Here is a 14,085-nt window from a genome sequence, read left to right on the forward strand (position 1 = left end):
TTCAAACCCTAATGAAGCGGGGGGGGGGGGGACTCAAAACCCTTTGGCTACGCTCATAGAATTTTGAGTGTGTAATTTGCATCTTTTATATCGAATAGGGGTTTATAAAATCAAAATCTTTCTTAACTGTGCTCTTGGAATTTGGGGATTGTCGTTTGCTTTTTTTGTTTTTGTTTTGTTTTTAGAAGAGAGGGATTTAACTGCAAAAACCCCTGGTAGGGGGGTTTTAAACTCAAAACCCCCTGATAGGGGTTTTGAACTCAAAACCCCCTGAACTCAAAACCCCCTGATAGGGGTTTTAAACTCAAACCCCCTGCTATTGGGTTTGAGGCTCAAAATCCCCTGGTAGGGGGTTTTAAACTCGAAACCCCCTTGGCTGCGCTGGGGCAAGTGATGGTTTAGTATTAAAATCTCACCTAAAATAAACAAAATCAAAGCAAAAAATCAGTAACTAAAGTCCGTGAACCCCAACCTCCCCCCCGCCCCCTGGCTAAGCCCATGCTAAGCAACATTGTGAAATTGGATAAAGAATACTAACACTCGGTTTTTTGTGAATAAAAAATTGAAAAAATCATTGAAAGCCAATTTGTTATAATAAGACTTAGAGAATAAAAATATCTATATAGTTATACCAACTACATTTTTTAAGGTAGGGCCTACCTAGCCATAGATATTTTCAAAAATACAAAATATATAATAATTATAATTTTTTAACCCTATATATAACGATTATATTGTAACGACACTCATTATCCAGGCTCTCTAAAAAAAAATGCACCACACAACACAACCAATTCAAAGAACCTGACAATTCAGGTCCAAAGTAACGTAGGCCTAACAGTTTAATGTTCAATAAATGACAGCCAATACTGTACAATTGGCAACTCGAAACATTGAATGTAGCTACAAATGTTTAACCGTTTACAACCATACCGCCTTATCAACTCTTGTGCCGCTCTATCACACTCCACTGACCTCTCCGATTCGTCCCAGACTTGCACTGGGTTGTGGGTTCCACTGTTCAGGACTAGTTTCACACACCCCTTTTTGTTGTTATCACTCTAACGTCGTAACGCTCTCTCACTCAAGAATTCTTTTTTTTTAACCACCCTGACACACAAAAATAATATAGTTAAACTTACATTTCATTTTGTTTTTATAAGATTATTTGTCTTTATTTATTATTTGTTTTTATAAACTTTAACACACAGAACCCGTCACGCCTGTATCATGTATTTCAATATTCAATATTATATCACGTATGTCACACATCTTCTCACACAGGCTCAGGCACTGAACTATAAAATAATAATTTAAAAAATGTGATCAATTCTAAATCAAGGCCAAGTAAAATAGAGTTACTTACCCTGACTACCCTGGCCTGGGTCTACATTTTCTACATCTAGAGATTCTAGATTTAGAATCTAGATCTAGATCTAGTACACTAAGTGCTAAGTAGAGAAGATATTATTGTAAACAGTAAACTTCAACGTATTAGATTTTCTCGATCTAGATTTTTTTTTATAAATCTAGATTATTCTTGATGAATAGATCTAGGATTCTAGCTAAGCTAGCATTTGCATCATTATGATTATTATAATTAAATTAATATTAATAATAATGATTTATTATAATTTATAATGACAATAATTTTGAATAATGTCATTATAATTATTATACTAATTTAACTAATTAATAGATTATATACAATCTAGATCTGCTCACATCATCTAGGAATCTAGAATATTCAATATATAGATCTACACAATTTGTTTTTGAGTTTGACTCAGTTTGAGTTTTTTTCGTTTTTTTTTGTTAATAAACTATAATAAAGTTATAAACTTACTATAAAGACAAAGTTGAAAGTAGTTATTAACTAAGTAAGTCGGTCTAATCTAAGAAGACAGTCTAAGCCTAAGTTAATAATAATAGTATTAATAGACACTACTTTACTAGACTCTGACTGACGTGAATGATCCGAATCTATATAGATCTAGCTACCCTAGTGTCAGTAGTGTCTTGTAGATCTATATTATATAGAATTACTCAATTAGATATTATTATCACATCAATACATTTACAGTACAACATACAGTTTAATAATACAGGGTGATGATAGTATACCTGAACTAGAGTAGTCACCTAGTCTATCACTTACAACTAGTAGACAACTACACTTACTACACTATTACTAGATCTATTACTACAGCTACATTAGTCTAGTACAGTAACTTACTTGACTAGATAAATAGATACATACATATATTAAACATAAATGAATAGCAGCACCATGGACCAAGTTTTTAAGAGAGAAAGTAGTAAATTAAATGCTAGAAAACAGGGGACTGCGCCGACCAAGGCTCGAACCAGTGACCCTGGAATCGACAACACCGCCTAGCGATAATGCACTAAGCGAACTCAACCTCTGCTGTGATGTGGGGGGAGGGACTAGCTAGGGCATGTGACCATTGACCACTGGGGTGGTAATTTTCATACGGGAGAAATGACTCTGGACCAGAAGAATGTTATTTTGGACATTCTGATGGTCTAGAGCAGTGATGCCCAAAATTGACGTGGTTCTATCCGGCCCGCCAAAACGTCGGCATAAAATGTATAAAATCCACTGTCCACAAAGAAACGTTTAAAAATATCTTACCCTACGTTAAGGTACAATTTTTTTTTCAAAGAAAGAGTGGCTCTTTTTAAAGAACATAAAATTAAACAGATTTATGAAATCACACAAATAAATCATGCAGCATTCTTGGTTTCTGACGAGATTGTAAAATGACACCTAGAGTGACCTAGACTGAAGAATTTAGAATATTTACATAAAAGAGAACAAAATGAGTCGGCTGTAAGGCTATTTTCTGTAACCGCTGACGAGTCTCACGACATGTCTGATATCTCTCAAAATTTTTGTATTTATTCACGATAAAAACAGTAGTCTTGATATCAGATTAGTTGTAGCTATTAGGATCATGCATGAAATCACCTGTCAAAGAAGTTTCAACCATCACAGAGACTCTTTCTCCCTTCTAGAAATTAGTGTGTGACTACTGATGGTGCACATGTAGGCCTATGGTTGACAGCAAAAGTTATTAGAAAAGTTGTCAAGTCAAATGGAACCGAGCCTCTGTGGTTTCGTTCACCTACAAATCAATGTGGCTAGATGTTCAGTCTGGACCATCTGATGATAATGTTCAGACTAAACTGATTCGTCGTTTCTAAAATCCCTCTGCGGACAATGTATGAAGTGCACAGACAGAGCTTACAAAACTAGAACATCCCTGCTGGACAAATTTCAAAGGATGCAGATAATTGATTTGTAATCCGTGTTGCTTGATGAAAATTTTCTAAGTCTCCAAAAATAAGCTTCACGGATGATCACAATAATTACAAGCAATTATTAGTGAGGACAAACCCTTTCAGTGATGAATTGTTTGAAACCCATGTTACGTTATCGTCACATGGGCGAACATCTCGATGCATTGCTTCGACTTGGTGTCTCATCTACGCAGCTGAATATTTAAAAGTTGTTTAGGATAATCTTCTAATAAATTAATGTAAATACTAGACTCATGGGTTTCTAATAAACATGGTTTATTGTCTATTTCCCTAATAATTTCCCTTTTTTTTTTTTTACCTTTTTGTTGATGTGGCCCGCAACACGAGTGTTGGAGACTAAAATGGCCCGCCGGCCGCATAAGGTTGAGCATCACTGGTCTAGAGGTTAAGTTCGCTTAGTGCGTTATCGCTAGGGTCACTGGTTCAAGCCTTGGTTGGCACAGTCCCTTGTTTTCGTAGCATTTAATTCACTTCTTTCTCTCTTAAAAACTTGGTCACTGGTGCTGTTATTCATTTATGTTTAATATATATGTATCACATTTGTTTCAGCACCTAGCTTCAACTCTATATTTAGATAATATATATCTCTAGATCTAGAATCTATTATCTAGTATACACTGTATTACTGTATAATTATGTATAAGTATACAGTATTACTATTATTATTATACTATAGTGTAACTATAACTATAGGCACTATTACACTAAACCTGTGACTAAGCTTTTATAACAATTTTACTAACACTATTGTTACACTATATTTATAGTAGCTTGATATATTATTATAGATCAAGAATCGATCTGTTAATCAGCATCCTAATTTTTTTTTTAGGTTTAGAGTATGTCTGTTAATTATGCATCAGGACTGTCTCCTTATGAACACAAAGGAAAATGTGGTTTGCCAGAAAAATTGGAAGGACCAGAAGAATTAACTGGAAAAATAAAGCAGCTGATTGATTTAGTGCAAAAAAGTAAACATATTGTTATTCACACTGGTGCTGGTATAAGCACATCTGCAGGCATACCTGATTTTAGAGGTCCAAAAGGTATCTAATAATATAACCTTTCTCTCTCTCTCTATATATATATATATTTATATGCAACTTTATTACATTCATAACATTTAAAACATAAATTATAAATGAGTGGCCTGAGTCAGCCAGGAAGACCAATGACTTGATAGAATTTAAGTCATTGATTAACATGCATGACTAGATTGACCTAAGAACACACATTGGACATAATCATCTTTTTTAAGTAAAGTCTGTATTTTATAAGATAAGATTATAAGATTCTTCTGCTTTTCAGTTCTAATTCAAAATATTTGATAGGCTCTGTGGTATTTTTTTGGCCTGGGTTTTTTTTTCTTATTACATCCTTCAAATGCTCACATGATACTTTGGCTGTACCCTTAGCTTTTTTTTCCACTTTAAAATTCGTCACATTTCAACAAGCCCTTTTGGCCAATGTATTGTAATATATGTTACATTTATTGGAATGACCTTCTTTAAATTGCCCTCCCAAACACACTCACTTCTGGCCTGTGAATTCTATATCACTCCCTCCCATCCCAGCCGATCCTCAATACTCTTGAATTTTAGTATTTGTTACATCTAATTGGCATGTCCAATTTTATAATGCTACGTATTCCTCCAAAACATAAATTTTTGCCAATGAATTCAATTACCAATATCACTTATTCCCTGCTCCACTCTACACCCTAGAAAATAGTCCCATTCTTTGACTTTTCAGCTTTTTAACAAAATATTTGAAAGGCTCTTTGATGCTTTCAAACATTAATTTTTTAATCAAGTATTAAAAATCATCTTAAAATAAAGATTATAAATTCTGTTACAACTTTTATGTAGATCGAATTATTAAAATTGAATTGTGTGAAAAATTTCATTTAAAAAAAAAATTAATAATATAAATAAGTTATCACATGATTAGGGACTTGTTCCCATGACCCTCAGATTTAAAGTCTGATTCTCTATCAACTGAGCTTATTGAGTGTTATTAATATCAGAGAAAATTACGCACAAACAAAAATTGCATAAAAACGGATTTATTATCTTGTACTTTTCTATATGTCAGCTTTAAAAAAATTTCTTGGGTCAAAATTGCGAATAAAAATGTTTTTCTTTATTTTAACCACTGTGACTTTCATCATGAAAATATCTTAATTGTCATAGACCAAAGGTAAGTAGTAACAGGCAAAATTTTTTATTATTTCGTCCACCGAAAGTTGGAGAATTAGTAATGAGTGAATCATGGCTTTTGCTTATATATATTAAGATTCTATTCTAATTTGCAATATGGTTCTAATGCTTATTTTACAGCATATTCTGTATTCTTTTCCACTTCACATTTCCTCAACATAAAGCAAATCCATCATTCAATGTATCATCTTATAAAGCTTTTCCTCTTGGGATGAAATAGCCCTATCTTTTTTTGAGATAAGGCCTAGGATGGCTGCCTGGTCGTGCGGTTTGCGCGCTGGACTGTCGTTCAGATTTGTCGAGGGTTCAAACCCTGCCCGCTCCCATCCCCCGTCGTCCTGCGGGAGTTTTGGACTAGGAAGTAAACTATCTTCAACTCTGAAGGAACATCCGAAACATGTAAAAACAAAAAAACAAAACAAATTTGTCAGACACATAGCAGTTCCACTCTCCACACAGTTAAGTTGAAAGAAATGTCAAAAGTTCTAAAGTTTGAGAAAAGCAGAATCTGTCATAATGCAGTAATTTGTGTTTCAAACTGTCTCATGGGTCATTGGTTCCTGACTTTTTCTATTGATTTTAACTATAGAAGCTTTTCCCATAATTGGAGTCAGATACAATGCAAGACACAAGGCAGCATAGGTTTGGACTCCATGTATAGGGAGTTAATGGTTAATATTACCAAATAATCTCACACTTTGGAAGTTTCTTTAAAGTGTTCTTGACACAGAAAATTAGCAAATTTTTCTAATTTTATTTTAGAAAAAATACTTACTTTCATGATCAAGATTATTTATTTAAAAAAAAAAAAAAGGCGTATATAGCATTATTCTGCTCATATATAAAGTTCGTCAAATGATCCATTTTAATACGAGTGAAACATGTTATATAATTTATAAGAATCATTAAATGCCTTATTTTTGGGGCAATTACGTATTAACCCAACCCAGACTGATGTTACCCTTCCAGATTTTCTACAATTCGCTCATTGCAAACTCTATCATTGATCCTCCATCTCTAGTTTTGTTTGACCCTAGGTATTTAAATGAGTCAGCTTCTCTTCTAATGTTTGGCCATTCATCAGTATGCAACATCTCATACTATCGCCACCACAAACTAGTATTTTGCTCTTATCAACACAGATTTCCTTTCCAACTGCTTTAGCTGCAGCATCCGGTTTTGAAGTAAGATCTTCTACCTGATCCTCATTTTCTCCAATGAGCTCAATATCTTCTGCAAAAGTTATATAAGTTTAATTACTAAAAAGGCTAAAACAATAAATAGTAAATAAAATTAAAACGACACTGCTTGTATTAAAATGCACTAAATAGTTAAAAATGAAAAAAAAAAGCATCAAGTGTGAATTTCACTTTAAACACTTATATTTCGTTTAGTTAATTTAAGTCTATTTGAATGTTAAAAATAAACAACTATAAATAGGCATCTCATTTCAGGAGTATGGACATTAGAGGAGAAAGGAGAAGCCCCTCAAATGAGTGTCACATTTGATTCAGCTATACCAACAGCTACTCACATGGCAATTGTGGCTCTTGAAAAAGCTGGTTAACATATTTTTAACAGTAATATTTGTAACATAGAAAAAAAAAAGTAAACATGTTTTGTAAAGAAATCTATAGATTTTAGACCATTCCTTAAAAAAATTAGCTTTTAAAAAGTTTTATTTTAAGCTGAAAACCTTAAAAATTAAATTTAATGTTTTGATTGTGTATTCCAGTAGTACACAAGCTTCAAAAAAGAAAAAAATTATATATGTACATCTAGAAAAGCAAAAAGTGTTACTGTATTTTTATACATTACTCTTTTGTCTTTTTTTTTTGTATATTCTTAGGTATAGTGAAGTATGTGATCAGTCAAAACATTGATGGCTTACATATTAGATCAGGCTTTCCACGAAATCGTTTATCAGAACTACATGGTAATATGTTTATTGAAGAATGCAACAAATGTGGTCACCAGGTATAATATGTTTGTAAACATTGTTATTGATACATCTATTTTCATCTTTATAGGTGATAATTTTTTTAAATATTTTAAGATATGAAATTTTCTGCTTTACAGTACATCAGGGAGCATTCAGTACCAACCATGGCACGAAATTTAACTGGAGGATCTTGTTCACAAAAAAAATCTCGAGGAACATGCAGGTTGACTAATATTTAGATTATACAGGGTGAAAACCAAACTTTTCAGGTTTAGAATGTTATAACATGGACATTTATTGGAATATTTCAATTTATTAGTGGATTCAGACAATGTAATAAATATTGTGTGTGTGTTTTATCCCATGCACTGATTTATTACCTTGTATGATCCCATGTGAGGATACCTTGCTTCAGGGCTGTTTTAGTGCATATTGTATTGTGGATGGTTGGTGTTGAAAAGGACTTGTGTGCTTTGCCTATCACACTTTGATTATCTATTGTGTAGTTTTTTGCAAGCATTTATTTCAAAATCTTTGATGCAAGTATAACATATTAAGCCACATCAGGGAATGGCTAAAAGTTGTTGATACATTTTTTTTTAACCCAATCACTTGCGATCAAATGTGCCCAAATAAAGCTCTCATTTTCCTGCGTAACAGTAGTGTGACAGGTTAGCGAAAGTGACGTGTGTTTGGCGTGTTTAATCTCTAGGGGATGATTATTTTTGAAAGCTATCACACACCAACCCGTCAGCATATAAATCGGGAGCAGGTACGCAACGAGACAAGCAATGAAAGAGAGATACAAAGTTAAAAATGAAGAATATTTATTTACATAAATATTTACATATAAGAATAAAAAGGGGAAGGGCTTGCATCTATCTCTAATCAATGCTATATTTAATCATCACTCTTGCACTTAATAAGAGAGTATGTCACTTTGTCTTCTGAACTTAGCTGGTTGTTCTGCTTGGGTCACAGCTGGCTGTGTCCTAGCTTGAGGTTCTGCAGCTGGAGGTGCGGCTCTAGCGGGTAGAGGGACGACAGTGATACAGCTCTTGCGGAGTCTCAATCCAAAGTTCTGATATCTGTAGTGGGCACACTAGGGCGGGTGGCCGGCTACCATGGGCACAAGTGTACTGCGGGCAGAGCGGATCTGCCGTGGGCAGCATAGTTAGCAGGATAAGTCCAGTGAGTTGTGGAGGGTTTGGCGTAGCTATGACGTCTCGCACAGATTCTGGGTCTATAGGGACGTCGTACCTAATAGGTTGACAGGTGGGCTGTCGAATAGGCAGGCAAGTAGAGCCCATAGCGCCAAGTAGTAGAGTTGAGTAGATCCACGTAGGCAGTAGATGATACTCAATAGCAAATAGGCAAGTGATCCGATAAATAGGCAGTAGTGCAGTGCTGATTAGCACTAAGTACAAAGGCAACAGGCAGTTGACTAGGCAGATAAAGCCAAATAAATAGGCAGACCTGAGGGAGGCTGCGTATAAATAAAGACAAGTTAGGACATGTCTCTCATGCATCTTGTCGATGCCCTCGACTGAGGTGCATTCGTCAGATTGGTAAAATTGCTTTTGAGCACAATGGGAGATGATGACAAATGGCATTTGGAAAATAGATGGCAATATAAAAATGTACATAACAGGTGAAATAATAATCTCAAATAAACAACATAAATTGGAAGAGAAAAGGGGGGGGGAATGGGCGGTGGTCAGCGACCATGACGGTTTGTTTACATACGACCGTCAGCCGAGAACAATGGAGTGTTCGAATGGGGAGAGCGTCCGTTCAAGGGGCGCAACTCTTGCCAAAGTAGAATGACTACAGGGGAGATAATTCATATCTCTTTTCTAAGCGCAGTATTAGTGTGCTAGTAAAATTATCAAGGCGGTCAGCCGAGATAAAGGAAATAAAATAAGATGTACAAATACATACATGGTTGCATCAACGATAAATTGAGCAACGTAGCATTAATAGATTAATGCAATACATAAATATATAAATATGCCATGTTTATGTTTTCTACTTACGACAGTGAGAAATACACAATGCACTAATTAAATATAAATGAAATAATAAATACACATGATAAAATCCAGTGATAAATATGCACAAAGTAATTAAGATGGAACTGTGATTAAGTTCGGCTTACCACCAGGTATTCCTCTAAGAGTAAGAATAAATGAAGTAATCCAGACTCGAATGCTCAGCTTAGAATGAGAAATGAGAGAGTGTCTGTTCCGCCTTATTTTACCTTATATAGGCCTGGAAAAAGGTGGATGGAAACAGAAAATGGGATTGACCAAAGAATATCTCTCACGTGGATGAATTTGACTCGAGATGGGAGTCGTACCTTGGAGTGTCAAGAGGCGTGTTGACCCGAGTAATCTCTTTGATCAAAGAGAGAGGGGGGTAAGGAAGATTGACTTGCATTCCACCCAAGGTGGTGTCAACTGCGGCCTTCAGACATCAGGCGGATAAAACCAAAGAGACTGTGTGTTTATCTTTCCCTGATCAAAGGGAGATAAGTGAAAAGAATGCGGCCTCCAAGGTGGTGAACTAAGTCTAGCCTGGAGAGGAAAGGTGGGGTGGGTGAAGAAATTGGGGATAGAACGGGGAAATCATTAAAATAAAATAAATAAATGATAATTAATGCTGTGATAAGTTTGAGCGACTCTGACAGCAAGCTTTTGACTTGTCACAAGTAGTGTTATTAAAAAGTAGAAATATAGATATTTTTAAAAAAATTATGTTTTTAGGACTTATGCTTCAATTTCTATGGACTTTCAAAGTTGGATGATTTTTAATTTTTCCTTTGCTGCACTGGGACCTTTCGATTTTTTAGGCTCTTTATTGCTAATGATGTACTAAGTACAGCTGATAATGAAGATGAAACTGATAAAGATACTAATCATGACTATTGAGCACTAGATCTAGTCCAATTTTGAGAGAGATAGTGAAATAAACATTGGATCTAGGCACTTGAACACATATTTGTCTTTACAACATTTTTATTGTTTAAATTGTGTAAAACCTATTGAAATTATATATGGTTATAAAGGTCATCCATTTCTCTTTTTTGTTTTTTAAAAAGCATTTATTGTTATTATTAGATGTTGTTTAATGTTCTTTTTTATATTTTGTAATACCACTCTATTTGTTACCTACCTTAGCTTAGTAAGATGAGCAAAACTGCAGTGGGTATGATAGTGATAGGACTAGAATAGTTAAATAATTGTGATAAAACTTAATGTATACAATTATTCATCACATTATTGACATCTAAAGTAATCACAACTAAATAAAAAATCAAATTTGAACATGTATTTTCATGTAGATTAAAGAAGAATTCTCAACAAAGTTTTTTTACATTTGTAAAATTGTATTTATTTTACATTTAAAAAATTCATTTTAATTTAGGAAGGTTTTTATTATTTAAAAAAAATATTTTTCCTATATTTCATGCTTTTTTTTTTTGTTTACAGGGGAAAGTTAATTGATACAATACTTGATTGGGAAGATTCTCTCCCAGAAAGAGATCTGGAGTCAGCCTTTGAACAGTGCAGGTAAATAAAAAAAGGAAGGAATTCTAAATACAATTCATTAGATTGATTTTGTTTCATCTAGCTTCTGTTTTGCATTACTTCCTGGTTACTTAACTTACTTAACTTAACTTACTTTTTGGCCTTGACATGATTGGGAAAAAACATTTTTTTTCTTAAACAGATCCTAAGATCTGAATTTGTTAAGTATTTAAAGTAAAATTATTCTAAAATAGTTATGTTAACTAAATATATCAGAATGATAGATCAAATTAATATTTCTAATATTTCCTACCATGAAAGATAATTACTTTCAACTTACTTAATTGATTTTAAATTGAAAGGGAAATCATGTTTTATGTGACTTATTTCAAAAATTAGTTTCAGAGAAAAGATTCTACCACTATCCCATAGTTAAATTTTCCCTATATTGTTTTTATTTTACAATTTGATGGAATCTCTGTGAATATCTTGCTTCTAATATTTGTATTTAGCATTAGTACATTAGCTTAATGAGTTACTATTTCTATATATATTACAGGAAATCTGACCTCAGCATTTGTCTTGGGACATCACTGCAGATAGTACCAAGTGGAAATATTCCATTACTTACCAAAAAAAACGGTGGCAAGCTAGTCATCATTAACCTACAGCCAACAAAACATGATAAAAAAGCTGACATGAAAATCTCTGCATATGTTGATGACGTGATGAAACAGCTTTGTGAAGCTTTGAAAGTTGAAATACCTCAATACACTGGCCCATCAGTCTGTCTAAAATCAATACATACTTTCGAGTCAGAAAAAGAATTAGGAGTCAGTGCTGACCAATTCTGTAGTAAAACAGATTTTAAATTAAAATATGAGTTGGCATGTAACTTAGAAGATGAGTCTGAATTGGAAGTGAAGAGAATAAAATTAGATGTAGGGGAGATAACAAATGGCTCTACTGTAAATGCAGAAAATAAAATTAAAGAGGAAACAAAGGAAGATGGAGAAAACAAAAATTCAAACACAAAAAATGAAAACAATACAAAGGAAGAAACAAATTTAGATATCCTGCATTGTGTGTCAAAGGAGTTAATTAGTTCTAAAAATAAAGAAGTGATTGGTGAAAGTTTTGAAAATAAAATGCATAATTCAATAGATTCTTCAATAAAAATTTCCAAAACTGGCAACTCCAAGCCTGAAAGTCTACATTTGTTTGGTGAGCATATTTTACAAGTGAGTGATGCAGTTTTAATGACATAGCCACTAATAAGTGACTGACTAAACAAGATTTTACACTAGGATCAATATTTGTTGAGGATATACAATTTTATGTTGTTAGTATTGATAATAATTATTTTAATAAAATACTTTTTTTGTCAGTTATTTTATTGTAGGAGTAATTTTATTAACTGTTGAATTTGCTTAACTTTTTTTTTTGTCACTGAGAAAAACAATGTTAAACTCATTTTATAAAAAAATAAAAACAAATATTACTTTAGCTATGCTGTGAAAAGAATAGAGAGGTCTACTAAATAATTCTATTAGAAGTTATTAAATTACTATTTATTATAATCTACTATAATAACAATTATACAGTGTTTTTTAAAGAGATGGTAACATTGTGTGAACACTCTAGAGTTCACCTATTATAATATTTATCCTTGTTTTTTTCTTGTTAACACCAATAACCTACTTAGTAGAGTTATAATGTCTGATGTAACATCTCATTTTCTTTTTTTTTCCCAAATTTTCTTTTCTTTACTTTTGTATTATTTTGTATTATGTAAAGTCTGTGAAAGCTTCCCATACAGATTTAATTCTTATATTTCCTTTAATATTTATCACTAAAAAAAAAAACACTTCGTTTAAAATGTACCAAACAAAATTTAAAAAATCTTTTTTAAAAAACAAAGCTTATCTTAGGGATGAATACTACCTGTACAAATATATAGATATATATCAATAATGTAGAAGTTATTTCTCTAATTCAATATCAAACAAAATAATTAATTAGTTGGTTTATTTTTTTTATTGATTCATCATTTGTTAGGTACAATTAATATTTTTTTTTAAGTTTCAACCTAATCTGACAATGGGTGTTGGAGAAATAATGTGTTCAGTTATCTAAGGGGATGAAAACTAACATTTAGCCATATCTGTGAGTACTGAAGGATTCATTTCCCTTGTTGGTATTAAAACTAAATAATTTATTACCAGTAATTAATGGACAGAATTGGTTAATGTCTTGATTCATGTCTTGTCTAGACCAATGAATAAATTTGCAAAGCTTTAACTTGATCTGAGAATGGGTGTGGGAGATAAATAACTTATAGGCCATACAAAATTTTACCAGATAGATAGATGGCTGAGTGAGTTGATGTAATTTTTGTAAATTGTATCTTACTGTTGAAAGTGAGCATCATTTTTTATATGTATGTATTAATCAGCCTTTCAATTTGATTTCCTAATGTCTATCCACTACCTCTTGCAAAATGTAAAGTCTAGTGGTATTTTAAATATATGATCTTAGCCTAAATATTTTAATAGACCTCCTCTAACTTTTAATTTATTACCAGTATGAATTAAAAATAAAAACTCAATATATCTTGTCTTTTAAGTAAATTAAAAATGTATTTGAAATATTTGATTCATGTGTGTAAAAAAAAGTTCTTTTTAAGCACAACTCATAGATCTGAAGAGATGCATTAAACAGTGTACTGGCAGTTGACTTATAAGCTACAAATCAATACTATTGGAATTATAAAACAAAAAATTTAAAAATATGTCTTGTCTAGATGAAATGAAATTGGCAGATATAATTATATTTATAAAAGGCATTATTATTTAAAACATCAGCTATAGTGTTGCCATTGAGCAGAATAATTTTATTCCTTCTGTGGTAGCTTAAAAAAAAAGACTGTTCAGAAGGAGATAATGTTTATCAATGATTAGATTGATCATTTCGGGTCACCAAAGCCTTGATCGATGAATATCTTACAAGCTTAATTCACCTTAATAAATTCGCTTATAGATTTAGAGAT

General features: G+C 32.7%; 1 protein-coding gene across 5 annotated transcripts; it reads left to right on the forward strand.

Moving 5' to 3' along the window:
• The first annotated feature begins 1,341 nt into the window (after window positions 1-1,341).
• LOC106060046 (NAD-dependent protein deacylase sirtuin-6-like) lies at window positions 1,342-13,644 on the forward strand. 5 transcript variants are annotated; one of them, XM_013217787.2, is made up of 7 exons: window positions 1,342-1,455; window positions 4,178-4,391; window positions 7,019-7,126; window positions 7,414-7,541; window positions 7,644-7,729; window positions 10,998-11,078; window positions 11,596-13,644. In XM_013217787.2, exons 2-7 carry the CDS (start codon window positions 4,187-4,189, stop codon window positions 12,302-12,304), a joined length of 1,317 nt encoding a protein of 438 aa, XP_013073241.1. In that variant the 5' UTR covers window positions 1,342-1,455; window positions 4,178-4,186; the 3' UTR covers window positions 12,305-13,644. The 5 variants fall into 5 exon arrangements, with proteins under 5 accessions (XP_013073241.1, XP_013073239.1, XP_013073240.1 ...); XM_013217785.2 differs by having other exon boundaries at window positions 1,362-1,491; XM_013217786.2 differs by having other exon boundaries at window positions 1,362-1,479.
• The last annotated feature ends 441 nt before the right edge of the window (window positions 13,645-14,085 follow it).

The sequence above is a fragment of the Biomphalaria glabrata genome, chromosome 1 (assembly GCF_947242115.1).
Source record: "Biomphalaria glabrata chromosome 1, xgBioGlab47.1, whole genome shotgun sequence".
NCBI classification, from domain to species: Eukaryota; Metazoa; Mollusca; class Gastropoda; family Planorbidae; genus Biomphalaria; species Biomphalaria glabrata.